The sequence below is a fragment of the Stegostoma tigrinum genome, chromosome 1, assembly GCF_030684315.1.
Source record: "Stegostoma tigrinum isolate sSteTig4 chromosome 1, sSteTig4.hap1, whole genome shotgun sequence".
In the NCBI taxonomy this organism is placed as follows: Eukaryota; Metazoa; Chordata; class Chondrichthyes; order Orectolobiformes; family Stegostomatidae; genus Stegostoma; species Stegostoma tigrinum.
Genome location: NC_081354.1, coordinates 18,895,487 through 18,918,466, shown reverse-complemented (window position 1 = coordinate 18,918,466; position 22,980 = coordinate 18,895,487). Strand labels below are relative to the sequence as shown.

At 40.8% G+C, this 22,980-nt stretch overlaps 1 protein-coding gene across 7 annotated transcripts in view; it reads left to right on the top strand.

The window, feature by feature from the left end:
• The window catches only part of LOC125454329 (serine/threonine-protein phosphatase 2A 55 kDa regulatory subunit B gamma isoform), a 313,765-nt gene extending 291,881 nt beyond the window's left edge, over positions 1–21,884 (top strand). For 6 of the 7 annotated variants that reach the window (XM_048534971.2, XM_048534999.2, XM_048534989.1 and 3 more), the window contains one exon: positions 19,428–21,884. In XM_048534971.2, the coding sequence (XP_048390928.1) occupies positions 19,428–19,719 (292 nt within the window). In that variant the 3' untranslated portion in view covers positions 19,720–21,884. Of the gene's footprint in view, positions 1–17,404; positions 17,518–19,427 lie in introns of those variants that run through there. The other variant, XM_048535025.2, reaches the window with a different exon arrangement.
• Positions 21,885–22,980: the final 1,096 nt, after the last annotated feature.

Genomic DNA, 22,980 nt, shown 5'->3' with positions numbered 1-22,980 from the left:
CCCCAACAGGTCTTCTGCAAACTGAACATAAATGTTTTCCAATCTATGGTTTTTTTAGAAGCAAAAATCACTTTTTCATTCTCCTAAACAAAAAAACAAACGTCAAACTAACACCTTTCGATATTTGCTCTGTCTTCTCCTATAATAATCTCAATACAAATAAAGTCCTCATTACTCCAGGGCTGACTCTCAGTCACCTGCTTTCTGACACCTGTTTAAAAATTATGGCTCCAGAAAGGTGGACACATTAACAATTAAACCTCCTTGCATCTAGATCAAAGCTGATATACCACTAGATCAAACTTCAAACTTTGAAATAAATGATATTAAGATGCATAAATTACACGCCTCACATCATGATATGTAATGCCTTTTATGGAGCAAAACATCCCAAAGTGTTTCAGAGCCATGACACCAAGCAACATAAGACATTAAATCAAATGAACAAAAGCTTTACTGTTTTAACAGTCGCCTCTTAAGAAGAAAGCAAAGTCTAGAGTTTTAGGAAAGGGCTTGCATAGCCCTGATGTATTGGCAGTTAAAGATGTGGTCATGAATGGTGGAGTGGTTACAACTGAAGTTAAATAAGGCAAGAATTGGAGGAGCATAGACATCTGTCAGAGTTGTGGGGCTGGATGAAACTACAGACATGAGGAAGGGTGAGGTTATGGAGGAATTCAAAAACAAGCATGAGAATTATAAAATTTAGGAATTTTTCAAATGGAACCAGTCTAGCTCAGTTAGCAGTGATGTGATGTATTGAGTGTGGTTGAATGCGAATTAGAACAATTGAAGATTTGGTGACTTCACGTTTTTGGATGATTAAATTTTGGAGATTGATCAAGAGGGTGTTATGGTACTTAAATCTGGAGATAGCAAAACCTTAGGTTAGGTTTTCAGGGTTGGGCAGTGTTACAGAGATGGAGATAGCTGGTCATAGTGGGGTGGGGGAGAGGAGGTGGTTTGGCAGTATATATTGTTGAAATTTTGCCTTCAGGTCAAGAATGCCATCAAAATTGCAAACAGTTGAATTCAGACTTGGATGGTGCGATTCCTTCCATTCGGGATTCTAGCCTGTCTCAGCACTGTAACAGCTCTTACCAAACTCACAAAGGACATTGTGTGTGACTCGGAGAAAGGTAACCTGTCCTTCATCATTCTTCTCGACCTGATGCAGCCTTTGACTCTGCTGATCACACCTTTATCCTCCACCACCTCTCCTCCAGCTGCATTGGACCACACTGACTTGGTTGGGAATTACTTGCAATGGATCCTCTTGCCAATACCTCTGCAGCCTCAATGGTTCTATCTTTGACTCACTTCTATTTTTCATCTCCATATTTCTCCAGGGAACGTCATCCAGAAACAACATTGAGTTCCACATGTATGTTAACGACAGCCGGCTCTTTCCTACTCACTCATACTCCACTCATACGTTCTACTGTCCAAATTCTCAGATCATTTGTCTGGCACCCAGTACTAGAAAAGCAGAAATGCTTTGCAATTAGATGTTGGGGAGACCAAAAGCACTGTCTCAGTGCCTGATACAAACTTTATTCTCTAACTGCCAGTTCTCTTGCTATCTTGCTGGGAACTGGCTGAAGCTTACCCAAACTGTTCATAAACTCAGTGTTATATTTGAACTGCTCACCGCACATCTGCTTCACCACCAAGAACCACCTCTGTTATATCACCCAACTCCATCCCTGCCTCTGCTGATTTGTTGTCGAAAACCGTATCTATGCCTTTGCCTCTAGATATGACTATTTCAATGAGGGGAGGTGATGGCACAATGTGACTGACCTAGTAAAGCAGATGTTAGAAAAACCCATCTGATTCACTTGTGACCTTTTAAGGAAGGAATTCTGCTTTTCTTACCTGGTCTTGCTCCATGACTCCAGACCCACAGCAATGTGGTTGAATCTTACCTGTCCTTTGGGCAGTTGGGGATGGGCAACAAATGCTGGCCCAGTCAGCAATACCCAAAATCCATGAATGAATAGGAAAAAAGAATGTCCAGCCAGTCTTTCACCTTCCTTGAACTTAACTGCACCCAAAACTCAGATTGCCTGGATCCTAAGTTGCACCAAGACCTGTTCATCATCACTGCTAAGTTCATTGACCTATTTTGACTCCTATCTGAAATATGCCTAGATTTAAAACTACTTGTCCATGTTTTCACATTACTCAACTGTTCCCATCCCTGGAATTACTGTCAGCCCTACAAACCCTGTGAGATATTTGCACCATTCCATTTCTGGACACTTGCCCTTCCTGGCTGTTAATTGCTCCACCATTGACCAACACGCCCATGCCTTGAACTCTACAATGGCCTACCATAATCCAAGTGCTTCTCTAATGTGCTACTTCTCAAAACTTATGCTTTTGAAGCTTTTATTTGTCTGCTTAGTATCTCCATTATGTGGCTCAGTTTTGTATTTATTTTGAAACATTCCTGTGAGGTGTATACAGTGTTTCATTATACAAGATGAATGCATCTTGTTGATTTAGCGACATGTAACGAGCCAATTAAGTTGTTGTAGATAATTTTAATGGAGTATTAAATCAAACAAATTATAAAATGCCCATCTACCACCTTCAACATTCACTCCCTCTACCATTGCTTGTTGGTGGCAGAATGGTCTCGGAGCTCATCCAATCTGTTTCTTTTCTTCATTTCCTCTTTCTTGTTTTCTTCTTTTTTCTTTGTTTTTTTTTTCTTTCCACTACCAGCATTCCTCAGATGGCATTGCTGGTGGAGAGTTGAACCAGCACGGATTCCAGGGAGTCTTGGCCTCAAAGTGAGGCCAGCACAGGCTCCCTGCTTTAGAAGGACTGTAATACTCAGCTTTTGCCTTTATTTTTCTAATTTATACCTCAGATTTTGTAACTAGAGTGGTGCCAGAAATGGTGACTTTTCACTTACTCATGTATCCCTGTGCTTGAGTACATGTGACAATAAACCTAATTCTAATATTATTCTAGTAACACTGACAGAAGATGCACTGCGGTAATGTACCACAGCTCCTTCAACAAGCATATTCCTGTGAACTTTACCACCTGGAAGGACAAGGGCAGCAGGTACATGTGAGCACCAGCACCTGTAAGGTCCCCTAGCCATACACCATCCTGACTACAAAATGTATTGCTGTTTCTTCACATTGGCTGTGATAGATGGCTGGAATTCACTTCCTAACAGCACTTTGCAAGTTAACCTCGCCCCTGTGAACTGATCAGTTGAGGAAGGCAGAAGCCACCATCGCCTTTTAGGTGCTGGGCCCAGGAAGGTTGCTCAGACAGTGTTTTATCTGAACTGGTGCTGAATTGTGAGCATGGAGTGTCAGCACATTGCTTATTCATTTCCATCCCCAGTCCACTCTGAGCCTTTTAGACTTGGGTTTGAGATTTTCTTTATTTTAACATTCTCGATCCATGCAGTACTGAAGAGATACTCCACTGTGTGAGATACAGCGGTTTGGATGAGATGTTAAACTAAAGCCATGTCTGAAATCTCTGGTGGTAGGATGACACAGTTGACAGGAGAGGGCTCTTGGACACCCTTACTAATGTTTAGTCCTCAATCCACGTCACGAAAACAGGTTGCCACCGTTGTGTTTGTGGGAGCTTTCTGAGCACACATTGGCTGCTGCACTTCCATTACAACAGTGAGTACACTTCGGAAGCACTTTATTGGCTGTAAAGCAGTTAGGATGTCATAGATGTCATAGCCTATGGCTAGCTTGAATTTTATATATATATATACACAAGGAATAGTGACAAGAGTAGAGATCTTGTAAAAGAACACCAAAGCAGTCAAGAGGGTGAAACAATATTTAATTGAGCATTATCTGCATATTTAGGCAAGCTGTCTCCGTGGGCTCAAGAATACAAGGTGCTAGATTTCCTGGGTGGGCAGTCCACCAAGCAGAACACAGCTGCCCTGCTGTCATTATTGGCTCTTAATAGGCTGGAGGTGAGACTTGCACCATTCAGAGGTGAGCAGTTCTCACTACTTCAGACTGAGGTGTGCAGCATTGGATCAGATCTGGGCAAGTACTTGGGGTATTTTACCAAGTGATGAGATGCTGCAGCTGGTAGGGTTTAGGGTTGGGACTTGGGTGGCAGTTGAGGTTTTGCGAGGCAATGGAGGGGGAGCAGGTTCAGGGAGAATGTAACACCTTGGTTTGGGAGAGAGTGGGGCTTCCTCTGATGGGCCAGAGGAGCCTTGAAAGGAGGGATCCCAGCCCTGCCCCACTATCCTGTCAGTCTCCCAGTGCAAGATAACAATGTGAAGCTGGATTAACACAGCAGGCCAAGCAGCATTGTGCTCCTAAGATGCTGCTTGGCCTGCTGTGTTCATCCAGCTTCACACTGTGTTATCTTGGATTCTCCAGCATCTGCAGTTCCCATTATTTCTGATCACAATCTCCCAGTGCAGTTTGGCGGATGCTTAGCATTGGTGCTTCCTGCTGCTAGTTGAATTCTGGTTTCAGCAGGTAGAGGCCCTGAACTAGAGCTCAATTACCTGCTTAAGAACCTCAATACACCCAGTGACAGGTAGGCCATCCGACACCACCGTGCCACTGGTATCATTGCAGTGGAGCAGGTGTCTTGTTAGAAGGAACCAGTCTCCCTTCCCTACTGGTGAACCTGCTGGTGGGCAAGTGTAAAATCCAGCTTGATTGTCATGGGAAACCATGCACTGAGGAAGCTGAGCTGCCACTTGGAAATACCAGAAATACGGGAAGAAAAGCATGTTGGAGAAGAGTGTTGTTGATCAGATCAAAAGACCATAAGCTGTCAGAGCTGAAGTAGGCTATTCAACCCAGCAAGTCTCCTTTATCATTCAATGAGATCATGGCTGATCTGATTAACCTTCAACACCATTTTCTTGCCTTTTCCCCATAGCCCTTCATTCCCCCAACTAATTAGAAATCTGACTATCTCAGCCTTGAATATATATAACGATCAACTGCAGTAAAGAATTCCACAGATTCACTCCCCTTTAAGAAAAGAAATTCCTCCTCGACTCTGTCTTTAGATGTGTGAATCCTATTCTGAGATAATGCACTCCGGTCCTGGACTCTCCCACAAGTGAAAGCAGCCCCTCTGCATTGAATTCTGCTCATGATGCTGTCTCACAGCCTATCTTATTCAGACCAAAGCTGATACAAGATGGCTGTTCTGTTAATTTTGACAAATTATTGTTGGACAAAGTCAATTATATTCGCATACCCCTTGGTGTTCTTCCAGTCTCCTGCTTTCCTTCCCAGAAGCTTTCAATTCTCACACCTTTTGAAGGATCCATTTTGTTCCCGAAATTTAATTGAATTCTTAAGAAATCCCTATAGATTGGTGATAACATACTATCCTGTATGCATTTTTGCTGACCATGAATTAGCAAGTCTATTCATGTGATATCTTGTAAATGCTGTGTCCATTTTAAAAAGGTCAGATGAGCCTCCTTTCAAATGTTATGATTATACACTTGACAATAGTCACTGTTATATTGTTGGAACTTGGTGGCTAATTTGCATACCACGAACTCTCACAGACAGCAATGCGATAATAACTAGATAATTTGTTTATTTGTTCTCAGGAATGAATATTGTCTGGGACACTAAGTGTGAGATTGGAATGAGGTTGGCCAGGTGGATCTCTGAGTATGAGTTCCCTGATTGGTTGTTAACCTGGGCCAATCAGGGAGCCCTGGCTGACAGATGTAAACAGGAATGTCAGTCAGTCTCCTCACTGTAGGGACTGGCTCTAAGCTAGCTGGTCAGAGTCTGAATATTGTGCACATGTAAATAAAGGGTGACTTGGTGAAGGGATACTGACCTCGCTCCAGTTATCTCACCAGGGATAACTGTCCTGCCACTCTTCAGCATCATGCTACGGGACATTTTGCATCTACCCAAGCATGCAGATGGGGCCTCAATTCAACCTTTCATCCAAAAGACAGCAGCTCCAATGGAGTAGGGCTCCATCACTCCATCTCTGGTGTGTCAGCATTAATGTTTGCACTTAAGCCCTTGAGTGGGATTTGAGCCGAGAACCCTGTGATTCTGAGGTGAGAGTGCTATCGACAGTGTCAGTGCAGACCAGTGCTGTGCTTAATTTCCTTCTGGTGCATTTTCTGCAGTGTTTTACTTCAATATGGATTGTGGTAGTTTTTCTGGATAATTCCTTTCTTGCATTAGAGAATGCTTTGGCTTCCAAATAGACCACCCAAGTTGTAACGTATCGTTGGTTAGCTGAAAGCTGCAATTTTCATCAGGATAAGAAAATCTGAACCATGCTGTTTTGCTACAAAAAGTACTCCAGAATTTTAGCTTCAGTACAAAGTATTTTTGGTAAATGTAGCCTGAACTGGTAACTGGGGCCCAGCCTGACGCTACACCAAAGTGAGGGAGACTCATTTGAAGGTGGCTGTTCCAAGCTGCTTTGCTGAAAAGTCATACCAACCTACTTTACACTGTACTGCTTCTGTTATTGTGGGGTCTAGTTGGCACCTTTAGATAAAAACAATAAAGAACTTGGAGGAGGAAACAGCTTGTAATCCATCATCAGGGAATTTTACACTGAGCCTTATTCAGTTTTTGATTAACTGTTCCATGACTAATAAAAATGACCAAAAAAGTCATTTTAAATCCTATAAGCATCTGTATTGTGCTAATTTATGTTCGCACACACCTAGATAAACCAAAGCGGCAGAAATAGTTCTTACATGCCTGTCATACAAAAGTATATAAATACAGAAAAATTGATATTAACTTTATTTCCAATAGTCTTGTAACCATCTTGAAAGGAGCTACCATGTTTAATGCACAAGTAGGGAGTATCATGGAATACTCTCCACTTTCCCGGAAGGATGCAGCTCCAACAACACTGAAGAAACTTGACACCATCCAGGACAAAGCAGCCACTGGGTTGGCATCTCCTCCACAAGTATCCACTCTCTCCACCACCGACACACAGTACCAGCAGCATGCTTTGTCTACAAGATGCAGTGCACAAATTCACAAAACAACTCTTCAGGTTGCTTCTTCCAAACTCATGACTGCAACCGTCTAGAATGGCAAGGGCCACAGCAGCATGGGAATGTCACCACCTCCAGAGTTCTCCTCCTAACTACTCGCCATCCTGACTTGGAAATGTTTTGCCATTCTCTCAGTGCCGTTAGGTCAAAATCCTGGAATTCCCCTGTCGAACATTATGGGTCTACAGGACATGGACTGCAGTGTTTCAAGGAGGCAGCTCACTACCTCCTCCTCCTCCTCCTGGGCATCTTAGGATGGGCTTTAAATACTGCCCGAGCCAGCAATGCCTACATCCCATGAGTGAATTTTTAAAAAAGGGTATTGTGAATTTTATGGGCAGGTGCTTCAAATCATTTTTATGTTCAAGGAAATGCTTAAACATTTCTGACAGCTTTTGTTAACAAGAAAAAGCTAAAAACTTGAAGAAATGCAAGCACAACTGCAACAACAACAAAGTTGCTGGAAAAGCTCAGCAGGTCTGGCAGCATCTGTGATGCCAGAGTTAATACAGAGTTAACGTTTTGGGTCCAGTGAGCCTTCCTCAGAATGTTGACTGCAGGTTGGATTGATCTGATCTAACTTGGATTGATCTGCTTTCCAATGGGATCACTTTTCCTGACAGTGCTCTTCTGGGAACTGCCCACGTTTGATTTTTCTTGACCTCCTTGGTTTCTGATTAATGTGACCATTGCTTGATTAATCCACAGAATCTTCGTCCAAACTATCTAACATTGTTGGTATTCGCATATCCATATCTCATAGCTTGCATTTCTTTGGCATGTTTAACCATAGAATGTCTGATGAACTCAGTGAATTTAGTTTTTTATTTAGCCATCTCATAGAAGGTTGAGACCCACCAGGACATGAGTAGAAACAATTATTTTAAAAGACACAAAGGTGAAAATGAGACGTTTTTGCATAAGCCACAACATATTCCAAGAATCTTTAGGTTACTTTCATCACATCTTTGCATTAATTTCAAGCAATTTTAATTTACAGTCCTTAACAAAATTCAATAATCAGCCATTTCTTCACACACTCAGTAAATTGCAGAAGATCTCTGCTGTGGCAGAATGCAAACAGATCAGTCAGGATTAATTGTTTATCCAGATATGGCAGAGATACCTTGCAAGGTCACTAGACAAGGAGGAAGAGAGCCTAGACAGGAAGAAAATATTTGGTGTAGAAATATTAGAACAACTAAGCCCAAGACTCCATTAACTGCTGCTGACTGAACTGAGGCAAAACGTCATTTTAAATGAGTCCACAGCAGTTGTGATTAGGATTTGATTTATGTACTCTAACTGTAACCAACTGACTGAATATAGATCTTAAGAAGTGATTTATATTGAACACATGAGGGATACATTCGTCATCTGGGCATAGATATGAGCCACTGTAATGTTAATCTAATGTTGCAGCAGTGACAGTACAATGAACCCATCCCTGCTGTATATTTATCACCAAATTAGAATTGTAGAAAATTGGGTCAGTGTTTAATATAGAAAGCAATTATAGAAAAGAAAAGTTTACTGAACTGATATATTACAACCAGCTGGCAGTCAAAAGTTATAAGAGCGGGCATTTGGTCAAAGAGTTTAATATTTAATATTAGCACTTTGTGTAATAAGTGAAGATTATGATTGGGATAATTTAGCTCCTGTAATATCTTACTGTTGCCTTAATTATCCAGATTAATGCTTTATTGCTTAAACTCTGTCCATCTCTTGCACTGTTGAAAATTCATTGGGATGCTCCAGGAAGTATTGCTTTATTGCTGTTTCACTATTTACTTGTTATTTGTGAACAAGAATGATCTAGTTTCATTCTTCTTTAATGTTTGGCTGTTTTAAAACTAGCTCTTAATTACCATGGATTTTGGAAAGATCAATGCAAGCATCAGTGAGTTGGCTCTGCATTTACAGGAGGAAATTGCAGCTGTCTTATCCCAGTGACAGAATTATACACTTTGATATTAATCCCCACACACAACACCAGCGCCCCCACCACCTCAAAAAGAAAAAGCAAAAGGTCAAACATGGAAAATTGATAAACATGACTCTATACCATCATTACAATGACTACATGAGTGGTCCAATCTTATTGAGGCAGGGCACATTCACTAACCTATTTAAATAGCACAGTTAGGAGAATGAAATAAATGTGAATTTAGTCAAGTGGCTTTCTCCTGAGGTCAGGAAAACCAGCAACAAAAACAGAGGTGAAGACTGCTGATTCTGAAGTGTTTTTATGCCATTTCTCATGGAGCAGGAGCAAAACAAATTTGTTTATGTGAAGCCTTTCACAACCACCAGATGTCCCACAAAATCTTCGAAGCATAGTCGCTGCTGTAATATAGGAAATGTAGCACCCAGTTGGCTCACAGCAAACTCCCACAGAGAGCAACGTTTTTAGGTTTAGATTTAGATTTTATTGTCAGTGTGATTTTTAAAAAAACCCGTCAACTTTTCTTGGTTGCAGAGGACATATTGATCAGAACTCTGGGGACGACTCCCTCCTTTGTAGCCATTCGTCTCTTCTGCACTGGAATGTCAGTTGTGACTTTTTTTGTGCTCAACCTCTGGAGTGGTACTCTGATTTGGAGACTGACGTGCTGCCAGTCGAGTCACAGCTGACAGAGGGATAGGAGCACACCCTTGGCCCCTCAAGGAAGCTTTTGCTGATCACAGTCTGCCTTTAGACCTGGCTGCAGTTGCCCACTGGCACTCTCGTCTCAATCTGCATGTTACTGACCAATTACCTCCGAACACTCCAAACACATGCTGCTCCTGGTTTATTTGTCTGGCAGCCAGCATTCCATTAGTTTGACTGGCTGCAGAATGAGAAACAAAAGGACAGCATTATGAATAAGGTCCTGCTGTTAAATTTAACCGAGCCTTAAGCATCCCCAGTTTAGTCAAGTCCGACCCATCCCTGCTCCCCTCCCCGCCACTCCATTAATATCCCATTAAACAGTACCCAGGGTAAGGAACCTGGACTAAGCCATTCACAGATATGTGTCTCCAGTAACCAAGCCTAAAAAGCCAGCAGCACAAGAACAAATCATCTATAACTCCCCTTCTCTTCTGAGGAACATGTAGTATGTCTCTTTACAGTGTTGATTACATCTCTTAAAAGAATTGCAGCCAGGAGTTTACATTCTGTAGGAATTTAATGGGCTTCTGCATTCCCAACTTGACAATGGCATTGTCATCAACTGCACTGCAGATTCTGAGATTGCCAATGTCTGCTTCATGGTTGGTGGTGATACCCAGTTTCTCTGTGGGCAGTAATTCCTTTAAACAGATGCATCTTGGATGTCAAGCGTCTGATTCTGACTCCATTTGCCCCAGTCCTGCGCTTTGTTGTCCAGTATGACATCTAGAAATGAATCATAGAACAGAGAGGACAACCATTTCACATCGAACTTCAATTTATTTGCCTGCAAAAGTCTTCACAATTGAACTTCCTTTGGACATTCTATACCCCTGCTATGATCTTTTAAAATAGAGATCCTTCATTAAAGACATGTAATTGTCATTGGACTCACATTCTGATCGGGAAGCGCAGAAATTGAAGTTAATGTCGTGGCTGAATTAAAGATCCGAGGCAAACCCTACTGATCAAACAAATGGGTTCCCAATCCAGTGTGAGTAGCTCTGCATAATATTCAACTGATCAGATCTCTTGCTGTGCTCATGCTGCACATGACCCTGTAAGTCGAGGACAGATGTTCAGTCCCCTATAAAATAGCAGGCAAGAATTTATCAAGCAAAATCGAGACCATGCAATTCCCAAGCTGTTTGCAGTGAGAAGTCAGCAAAATGACAGAAAAATTGCCTCCCCTTCTGTCCCTACACTTAACTAATTTAGAAAACCCTGTTTGTCTCTTTATTTTGGTGGAGATAAAAATTGTTAATTGGATTTTTATTTTGTATACCAGTTTCCTGGTCAGTCCACTTTAGCCTGGAAGCTTTTGCCCTCTTTTTTTCAAGCAAATGAGTGATTGTTCATCTGAGCAGGTAATAGAAAGTTATTTTAGGCACTTGAACTGTAGACAATAAAATTGTCACTTTTAGTCCAACTTCTGAGGAAGAATGGACTGAAAAGTGAAGTCGATAGAAGTGACTTTTCTAGTTCCTAAAGCAAATTAAACCCACTTTTTAAGTGAAATTGGATTCCGTTGACACACGTTCACAATCACCTGTTGGTGCGTTGTTGGGACTTGTGACGATGCTATCACTTTAGAAAGGTTATTTTGTCCTTTTTTTTTGAAGAGGGGTTGTAAAGGCAGAGGTGGAAAATGGCTTCAAGAGACTGCCCAAGAGGAGGCCTTCAGGTTTTTTGGTTAGAACAGTTGTACAATGGAAGGGGAGTGGCAAGTTCTCCCAGTTCAGGCTATCGCTTTTTTTTCGCTATTGGAGTCACAACATGTTTGAGTACCAGAAGGGTTGCAAGCTTCAGTAAATGATTCCTAACTGACTTTCTCTGCAATCTCTCTCAATGTTATCACCTCCTACCTGGTAAGTATCCATGTTTGAATTTACCTTTTTGCCAAGAGGTGTGTTTACGGGATGTTACTATATTGGAACAGTTAATTCGTTGTTACTGTATCAAGTATTCAGTTAAGTTTTCCAGTAGTTGTTATTCTAAATTCTGCTTTCTTTTGAGATTGTAGACTTGCTCAGCAAGCTGGTGTGTTTGATTGCGGATGTTTTGTCACCATGACAGCTAACATCATCAGTGCACCTCCAATGAAGTGTTGCAGTTCCGTCCCACTTGTTATTTATATGCCTTGGTTTGCTGGGGTGGTTGGTATCACTTCTGGTTCTGTTTTTCACTGGTTTGTATATTGGGTCCAGTTCATGTGTTTGTCGATAGAGTTCAGGTTGGAATGCCAGGCCTCCAGGGATTCCCTGGGATGTTTCTGTTTGGCTCGTGCTATAATGGATGTGTTGTCGCAGTCCAATCCGTGTCCTTTGTTTGTGTGTTTTGAGATCAGTGAGAGTTAGTCGTGTCTGTTGGTGGCTAGTTGGTGTTCATGTATTTTTCTTGTCAGTTTTCTTCCAGTTTGGTCTATGTAGTGTTTCTCACAGCCCTTGCATGGTATTTTGTATATTACATTAGTTTTATTGGTTGTGGGTATGGGATCCTTTACGTTCGTCAGAAGCTGTCGCAGGGTGGTTATTAACAAAGTGTGGGGCTGGATGAACACAGCAGGCCAAGCAGCATCTTAGGAGCACAAAAGCTTTTCTGATGAAGGGTCTAGTCCCAAAACGTCAGCTTTTGTGCTCCTGAGATGCTGCTTGGCCTGTTGTGTTCATCCAGCCCCACACTTTGTTATCTTGGATTCTCCAGCATCTGCAGTTCCCATAATCTCTGATCATAGGGTGGTTGTTAGTTTGTGGGCTTCCCTGAAAACTAGAGGTCTGAGTAGTCTTGGGGTCATCTCTGATGGGTAGGGTAGAGTGACTAGTGTGTCTGACTGTATTGTGTCTTGTTGTGATCTGTTGCGGTGTAGACTTGTTCACAGAGTTTGATTGCAGACGTTTCATCACCCTGTAGGTAACATTGTCCATGCGCCTCTAGTGAAGCATTGATGTTCTGCCCCGCTTCTTATTAAAAGATCAGAACCAGAAGTGATGCCAACCACCTCAGCAAACCAAGGCAAATAAATAACAAGGAGGACAAAACACCAGTACTTCACTTGAGGTGCACTGACGATGTTACCGAGCAGGGTGATGAAATGTCTGCAATTGAACACGGTGGCTCAGCGAACAAGTCTACAACCTCATCCACAACCTGAAGTACAAATCTTCTCAAAAACCTTATGCGCTTTCTTTTGTTTGTGTTTTAACTGCAGTGTTTAAATAAATTGTGTTTGGTTTAAAGTGGAGTGGTTTGGCTAGTTGCATCACACCTGGAACACGCACATCGCATCTGGTTTCCACACTGTCAGGATTCTGTGATTCATTCTATGATACCTTCAAACTAATGTTAAGGTCTAGGCCATGTTCTTAAAATATTTTGAGGGGGTCTGGCCTGGTCCATAACAACAGAATCTTGTAACATTTACCATTATTGTTTTGTGATGGGTTAAAAAATTTATTATTGATTAATGCAAATTGTAAATAAAACTAGATTTTTTTGCTGATCGTGTACCGTGAGTTTTCACAGTTCTTCAGTTTCTTAATATTGTTTGATTTTGCAGATGTTAACTACCCATTCTGATTGACAAAATGTCTCTCGTTGTGAAATTCTGAGAGAAAATATGAGTGGGTTAAAATTCCTAACGTAATATTCATGATATTCGAAACATAATAGGTACCGAATTTCAAGGTCGTGTGTGATTAGATAAAGAGTATTCTCCTATTGTTTTGTACCTTCACTCATTTCTAAGACTGGTGTTAACATGTTGTGAAGTGTTGATTAGACACACATAAAGGTTACAGTTTTTGTTGCTAAGTGACAGTATCTTTTACATTATGGCACATGGTGTGTGATTTATGTGCTGATTATTTGCCTTCAGGGCCATGTTTTCCTGTTGATTTATTTCTTTACTCATAATTCAAAGAGAGAGCAAAAAAAAAGCTAATGCTGGTTTTGTTGAGCCTTGAGCAACTGTTTGGAGTTTGCACATTCTCCCTGCATCTGTGTGGATCTCTGTGTGCTCTGGTTTCCTCCCACAGTCCAAAGCTGTGCAGGTTAGGTGCATTCACCATGGGATATGCAGCGTCACAGGGATAGGGTAGCAGGGTTGGATCTAAGTGGGATGCTCTTCAGAGGAGCAGTTTGGACCCCATGGGCCGAATGGCCTGCTTCCACACTGGAGGGATTCTATGATTCCATGATTTCAAGTCATTTTGAATGATTGACTTCTCTCTGTCATCTCATCTCTCTTTCCCAGTCGCGATGTCTAATTCCGTTTTCAGCCAATTTTGTATCAAATGGCTATGTTTCAACAAAATTCAATTTCACGTTTTCTTTCAAAACTAAAATGAAGTTAGAAAGATTATAAACAAGAGCCCTTTTACAGTGAGTGAGGGGGAATTGATTACAGCATGGGAAATATGTGCTCAGTTTTGGTAATCTGACAGACTATACAGTCTCTTTTCCGTCGTCGCTGAACATTAATGGTTGTAAAGAGTGGTATGACAGCTCAGAATTTTTGTTATCATTAGTCCATTGTGTTTCATTTTCATCTGATGTAGTTGTGGATCTAACTGGCCTTGAGGGAACTGTTTTTCTTGGACATTCTGTTATGAATTATTGGGGAAGAAGTGAGTTCTTTTTACTGCGCATGTGCAAGAAGAAATCTGCTTAATATTCTTGCATTTATGAGTGGTAACTGGCTAATGACTGGAAGTTTTTAGTCATATGAGAGGAATAAAATGTTTAAGACCTTGCTATTTACTGGGGTTTGGCACAAACCAGTTATAGCTGACGTATTTCAGAGGGTTGAAGAGCTCGGGCATGTTCAGAATTTGTTTGAATTACTTAATGTTATCTCGGAAAGCATTTAGTTTCCCACATGAGGCAATGTTTATGGTTGTTGGGTCATTTCTATTAAAACATACTTGATGCTAACATTATCAGGTATTAGAAAGTCTGAGGCTTCTTTACATTATCACAATATGATATAAATTTATGTTTCTAAATACCTTAAATTGATTTATGATCTGGAGTCGAAGTAAAGCATAGATAGCAATGAGGCCCCCTGCAGTCAGTCAGGATCTCTAGTACAAAGAATTACATTGAATTTATGCAGGGTCTGAACACACAAACCAGTCACCTATACTGGGTCATGGCACAGAATAAAGGGTCAGCAATATCTTTATTCAACAAATTGTTATTGAGCATATGCAAAAGAAGCTGTCAAAGTGATATGAGAACAAAATGCAGCTGGGACCTGAGTCTAACCCTTTGCCATTACCACAAGCCTCAACTGCAAAAGCACTACTTAAAGCTGATTAATATGCTCAACATAGATTTTGAACAGTCAAAGTGCAATTTCTTTTAAGGAAAAATCCTCAAGTAAATGTTTGAGTAGGGTACCTAAGTTCTGAAATTCTGAGCTGCCACCAACTACCCGTAGTCTTCAGTACCTGCAATTCCCTCTACGTCCCAGGAATGTCTCGACAGAGAAGTGGACTACACGCTATACTTGTAAAATGTGGTAATGAAAGAGCTTTTTAAATGGTCTTCATTTTTTCTAATTGGTGAGCAATTTCTACCTGCTGCTGTGGAACTCCTGCATTGTTCAGCATTGCAGCCTACCTTCAGGATGCAGAATATAGAGAGACAGAGTCATACAGCACAGAAACAGACCCTTCGATCCAAATTGTCAATGCCAATCAGCTTTTCCAAACTGAACTCAACCCATTTGCCTGTGATTGGTCCATATCCCACTAAACCATTTTTATTCATGTACATGTACAAACGTCTTTTAAGTATTGTAATTGTATGTGTCTCTACCACTTCCTGTGGTAGCCCGTTACATATAGGCATCACGCTCTGTGTGAAAAGATGCCTCTCATTTTCCTGTTAAATCTTTCCCCTCTTCCCTTAAACCTATGCCTTCTAGTTTTGGACGACGGTGCAATGGGGGGATCTTGGCTGTTCACCTAATCTTTGCCTCTTCTGATTTTATGAACCTCGATAAGGTCTTCCCTCAGTCTCTGTTGCTCAGGGGAAAAAAATGTCCCATCATCTCTGTATTAATGTGAATTTACACATTTTAATACAGGAAGACAGCATTCATTTATGCTGTGAACTGAATCGAACAGGTCTTCATTACAGTGGGGAATGGTGGGCTAGATTTAAGGTAGATTTGTATTTGCGAGTGTAACAAAGAGTAAATTTCTTTTTGTTGCAACAATGGTTGGAGGAGAGAAAGCATTTATGCGTAACAGTAGATTAAAAACTGAACAGCAGCTATGTTAAAAGGATATATGATGAATATATTCCATCCATCTCTTCCTGTATGAAACACATAATGTATCAAAGTATGAACTTTGGTCTTCTTCAAGTAGGGTTAAATAAACATGCCTCAATTAGCACCCTTCTCTTCCCTGGAAGCCCTTAGTATGCAATGTTTTGAGTCAATCAGTGTTACTGAATTTAACCGTAAGTTGAAGAGTTTGGGAATAATAAATTTAGTTAACTGTCAGGCTTTCTGCAGTCTCTAGCTTTTAAAATGTTTTTCAAATACCTTTTTGAAAAAGATAAAATATTATCCTCTCCACACAGGATTTCAGCTTCAATGTTATCCTAGATGTCATGTGTACAGGGCAAATCTGTTTGTGGAAACTGTAAGTGGTAGGAACCTGCATTTGTAGAACTGTACTGCAGCATGAATTTCTGTCTGGTGAACATTGTCACTTCAGATGCTTTTTTTAAAAAAAAAAGCCAAAGTAAGAGGCTTAATAAATAGAGTTGTCTATTCGTATTGGCTTATATTATCAACATTAATTTAATCTATGCGTTGAAAGATGACAAAGCATTCAATGTGTTTTTCTTTAATTACGTTTTTCCTTCACATCTAATTATAAATTACAAAATAAATCTGGAGTTTGGATCTGACTACAGACCATAGTGGTTTAAGACCCATTGGACGTGGCTTAATTCTGTATGGGACACTCAGTACTGCATGAAACTGAGTTTCGGAAATGAATGGTTTCACTTGGATCTCCTGGAGATATTATTTTAAAATGTGTTGAGAGTTTTTGAAACCTCTAACATGGAGGCTACTGACTAATTCTCTCTTTTAAAAAAAATACATTTCAAGGAGGGAACTCTGTACTCCGCAGGACAGAATGTAGTAGCTTGAGATAGGTAATGTAGATAATAAATGCCTGATTGGAATCCATATTCCAGCTATCATGGGACCAGTTGCTGCAGTGTGGATACAGCTTCTGATTTGTGAAACATGATCACTATGCCTTTGCCTGTCAGATGGAAACAAATATTATTGTGTCCTTATAAAACTGAAGGCAGAGTCAATTTCAATTGGTTGCACTGAACACATGCTTGATTTCAGATTATAGAGGTATTCAATATTTGAAAGTTAAATAAAGCTGTTTCTCACTATTTTGGGTATTAGCATGCTCTATCATAGAAATAGGTAGATTGGAGGTATTTTTCTTTAAATTTTTCAATAAAGGAGAGCATTGATTGCCCTTTGCTAATTGTCCAGATGGCAGTTTAGAGTCAGTCACATTGCTGTGGATCTGGAGTTACATGTAGGCCAGACTTAGGATGGATTTAGAATTCTGTTCCTAAAGGACGTGAGCCTTACCCGAATGAATAAAAACATGGATTTTTGCAACAAAACCTTCTTATTTCATGTCTATTTTTTATTCCAGATTATTATTGAATTCAGATTTCACCATCCCATTCAAACCCGGATTCCCAGAATATTCGTGATAATGGGAACTGCAGATGCCGAAGAATCCAAGATAACAAAGTGTGGAGCTGGATGAACACAGCAGGCCAAGCAGCAACTCAGGATCACAAAAGCTGACGTTTCGGGCCTAGACCCTTTATCAGAGAGGGGGAGTGGGGAGAGGGAACTGGAATAAATAGGGAGAGAGGGGGAGGCAGACCGAAGATGGAGAGAAAACAAGATAGATGGAGAGAGTATAGGTGGGGAGGTAGGGAAGGGATAGGTCAGTCCAGGGAAGACGGATAGGTCAAGGAGGCGGGATGAGGTTAGTAGTTAGGAAATGGAGGTGCGGCTTGAGTTGGGAGGAAGGGATGGGTGAGAGGAAGAACAGGTTAGGGAAGCGGAGACAGGCTTGGCTTGTTTTGGGATGCAGTGGGGCAAGAGGAGATTTTGAAGTTTGTGAAGTCCACATTAATACCATTGGGCTGCAGGGTTCCCAAGCGGAATATGAGTTGCTGTTCTTGTAACTTTCGGGTGGCATCATTGTGGCACTGCAAGAGGCCCATGATGGACATGTCGTCTGAGGAATGGGAGGGGGTTAAAATGGTTTGCGACTGGGAGGTGCAGTTGTTTGTTGCGAACCGAGCGGAGGTGTTCTGCAAAGCGGTCCCCGAGCGTCCGCTTTTGGGGACCGCTTTGCAGAACACCTCCGCTCGGTTCGCAACAAACAACTGCACCTCCCAGTCGCAAACCATTTTAACTCCCCCTCCCATTCCTCAGACGACATGTCCATCATGGGCCTCCTGCAGTGCCACAATGATGCCACCCGAAGGTTGTAAGAACAGCAACTCATATTCCACTTGGGAACCCTGCAGCCCAATGGTATCAATGTGGACTTCACAAGCTTCAAAATCTCCCCTTCCCCTGCTGTATCCCAAAACCAGCCCAGCTCGTCCCCTCCCCCCACAGCATCCCAAAACCAGCCCAGCCTGTCTCTGCTTCCCTAACCTGTTCTTCCTCTCACCCATCCCTTCCTCCCACCTCAAGCCGCACCTCCATTTCCTACCTACCACCTCATCCCGTCTCCTTGACCTGTCCATCTTCCCTGGACTGACCTGTCCTCTCCCTAACTCCTCACCTATACTCTCCTCTCTACCTATCTTCTTTTCTCTCCATCTTTGGCCCGCCTCCCCCTCTCTCCCTATTTATTCCAGTTTCCTCTCCCCATCCCCCTCTCTGATGAAGGGTCTAGGCCCGAAACGTCAGCTTTTGTGCTCCTGAGATGCTGCTTGGCCTGCTGTGTTCATCCAGCTTCACACTTTGTTTTCTCAGAATATTAGCCTGGGGTTCTGGATCAGTCCAGTGATATTACCAGTACATTACCATCTCCAATTTGTTTGCTATGAAATAGATGCTTTCACAATCAAAGTTTTCAGCTGGGAAGAAATGACAAATATCTGTTGGTGTTTGAAACTCTAACTGCTATTTAAATTCACAGTGGAGCTGGAGGACCACAGCAGGCCAGGCAGCATCAGAGGAGCAGGAAAGCCGATGTTTCGGGTCGGGACCCTTCATTTTTCTGAAGCAGGGTCCCGACCCAAAACATCAGCTTTCCCACTCCTCTGATGCTGCCTGGCCTGCTGTGTACATCCAGCTTCACACTGCGTTATTTGTGACTCCAGCATCAGCAGTTCTTACTATCTCTACTGTTAAATTCAACCTGGCTTTTGGCTTTGAATTTTTGAAAACATGAGCATTCATAAATATAATTCAGACTGACTGACTGACTTATGGAATGGAGGACTGGGGTGGACAAGGTCAGAACTCTCATGACACCAGGTTATAGTCCAACAGGTTTATTTGAAATCACAAGGTTTCAGAGTGCTCCATAACCTGGTGTCATGTGACATCTGTCCTTGACGGAAAGCTGATAGAAGACCGTATGATTAACTATCTAATATACATTTCCTTTGACTAAAATTTGAATGTCTTTTTTTCCACAGTGTTATTATGACTGGGGCCTACAATAATTTCTTCAGGATGTTTGACCGCAACACAAAAAGAGATGTCACACTGGAAGCTTCCCGGGAGAACAGTAAGCCACGAGCTGTGCTGAAACCGCGTAAAGTCTGCACAGGAGGCAAGAGGCGAAAGGATGAAATTAGTGTTGACAGTTTAGACTTTAACAAGAAGATCCTGCACATGGCTTGGCATCCAACAGAGAACATAATAGCTGTAGCAGCGACAAACAATCTCTACATATTTCAGGATAAAGCGAACTCCGAGATGCACTAGATTTATAAATACCTTGGTGTAATTATAAACCGGCCTTTTTTTTCTGACCTTTCTGCCAATGATCTTCACAAGGTTGTATTCATCTTAGTGGAATTGTGACGTGTGGTTTCTCATTAGTGCATATCACTTGTCAGTAAGAATTGTTTATTGTCAGTCACCAGGGGTGAGCTCAGCACTGCAGAATGGAAACACAGAAGGGCACGTGTGGCAACCGTCTGCACAGTTTCACCTCTTCTCCAGTCAGTCACTTTTTTAAAATGTTTCAGGCATCATAGAACTTTTACTGCTGACTTGAAACTTTTCACCGAAGATCTCTGAATTTGTACACAAAGACTCAAATAGAACAGTTAACTTGAGATCTGACTACCTATCCATTCCTGACTCACTTCCCATCTTTATGGTGGATTCAGTTGGCCTTGCATCAGTAAATAGCTTCAACAGGCACCTGAAAGGTAAAAAGCTACCGTCTTTGTTTGCTGTGTCAGCCTGTCCAAACTGCATTTTAATGTACTGCTGATCAAATGTATGCAATGCTTCTTTCGAATTGGATCACCTTGTTATTAGACAACTCCAGTGGGTTCGGCTGTTCTTCTGTTGCCCACTGCGTTGGCCTGAGGGAAAAGACCCACTTTCTTTTTATGATTGCTAAAAATTGTTAGAAGTGAAATGAGTTAGTGATTACACAAAGTAAGTGGCAAAAATACTTAGAAGTGCAATCAGATTAGATGCAATTGATAGTAACTTGGGGGTTTGACATAAGTGCAGCTAACAGTTGTCGCAGTGCAGAGTAGAGAACTCTTCTGAAATTAGAATGAAAGTGCATATTCTGTATAATGTTGTAAGAGCTTACCACTGAGTCTGAGCAATTTTACACCTCACCTGAAACCTTTTGACATGGTCACTCGCTGCAAAGTGGGGAAGATGGTTCATAGCCCAGCACTGCCACTGTAAACAAAATGAAAGGTTATGCAACTTTTTTTTCAAAGAATATCTTCCAAATTTAAAAAAAAAGCCTCTCATTAGAAATTCTTCAACATAAAATGGAATGTCCTCCCCAGTTTCATATCAGCGTGCCAAATAGAGCCATAGAACTGAAAATTGCACAAATTAAGGAAAAGATGGATTACTTTATAACCATTTATGACGATGCATTGTTTATGGCCTATTGCAAAATTTGAGCTAGCCTTTAAAAAATTACTTGGAATGTATAGCATAATGTTTACAGACTGTAAAAATATATCACATCATTAATTAGAACATTGCTAATAAAATCATTGATTCGTGAGGTTGAAGACAACAGGAAGGTAATGTTGCACAGGTTTGTTTTTCTGGTATTTAAAATAAAAAAAAATCAGAAGACACACTGTTTATGGAGTACTTGTCATGTATGTTGATAATTGTTAGTTTCTTGTGTTCTCGAAGGTTAAAGGTTTCTTGGAAATACTTAATAAGGTGTCAAAAAGATTTGCTGAGATAGTTTTTACAACCTGACACTTTTTACTTGTTACTCTAATCATTTTTGAACTTGTGAATGCCCTGAGACCAGTTTATATGGCCCATTTTTTTTTGCTGGATTTCCCAATAACCCAAATTTTGTGTCTAAGAACAGGGTTGGGAATCGTTTAAACCCGTCTTTGACCAATGTTGTGATCATTCATTGAATTTAGAGAGATTCTGCTCAAATTTGTAAAAGAAGATCTGTTCATCTGGAAAACTAGCTTTCATTCATTAAGAGCAGTACAGTTTTAGTATGTTAAATGGCGTTGGGAAATGCAATGAATTTTGAAAGTTCAGAATGGTTGAATATCTTTAGAGTTGCTTTACTCAAATTCAGTGATCAGCTTCATTTAAAAGCTACACCCTAACACAGTTCACTTACTGATGAAAAGACTTGAAGAATATGAATTAAAGGAAAATGTGAAGTAAGTTAAATGTACTAGTGTCAAAATGTAAACCTGCAGACGATGCTAATGTGTACAAGCTATCTTGAACTGTAGCTATTTTAAGGACAAACTTTGAAATTTGCTGGGAAAGGGATGCCTAAGAGACCCGTTCCTTATTTATACCTGACCAATGATTTTTACTTTGATGTAAAGTTGGTGAAAATGTTTGTCAAAGAGAGAAAGGTTAACAGGTTTTTAAATAAAATCCAATATCAGCCTTTGCATTGTTTCATTGTGTAGAGGTGTACTTTGCTGTTCTGAGCTGCATGCTTTTCTACGTAGCATGAAGTTCCATTGTTTTCTATCTGTATTGCCACAAACCTTTTCCTAATGCTACTGAAATAGTTTATGCTTGTAAACAATGATATCTCACAATTGAGAGCAACTGTCGACTGTCCCAAGTGCCTTGCTTCGACTATGTTGATGTACATGATGAATGTTTTCAGTTCCCTTATCCTTCTGTACTATTTCTCTTTTAGGAATGTTAATGCCATATTATGAAATTTATACTTAAAGTTACATTTGCACTCATGATTTCTTTACAAACAAATATTGACAGAAACCAGAAAAGATTATTTGTTTTTAAAAAGTATAACCTGTAAAATGAAAATGTCATTATTTACTCTGGGATGGTTGCTGAAGACTAGAACGTAGCTTTTGTGTTCCATAAAGGGAAAGTTGGGAAGTTTGGGAGCTTTCTGATGGAGGAGTGCCAAGGTTTGGAAAGTGAACTAATTAAGTTGGGGACTAGACAATTGTTGGTATGGCCACTAACTGTGAGGCAAAGGAAGTGGAGTTGTGAAGAGAGGGTTACAGTGATAGGGAAGGCATTTGAACACAAAGATTAGAGTTTTGAATTTCTGTTTTGATTATATTTTTTGGGATTTGGGCAACCCTGGCACGGTCAGCATTTGATATCCATCCTAAATTCCGTTGACTTAGTTTCTTAGGCTATTTCAGACGACTGTTAAGAATCAACCATATTACTGTTCATCTGGAGTCCCATATTGACTAGAACAGGTAAAGATGGCAACTTGTCTTCCCTGGAGCACATGAGCAGAATTAAATGGAATTTTACATCCATTGATAATGATAGTACCACTGAATTTATACCTGTGTGTCCAGAGCTTTGGCCTGGGTATCTGGATTACCAGTCTGGTGATATCACTATTACACTACATTCCCCAAAATTGCTGGTGAGTGTTTAAATGACCATAGGTCCATTTGTATTTTATTTATTTGTTTGAGTTGTAATGTTAGTTAAACATTAATATGGTCCTGGAAAGGCTAAAACCCTGAGTCAGCTGTGCTAGGTTTT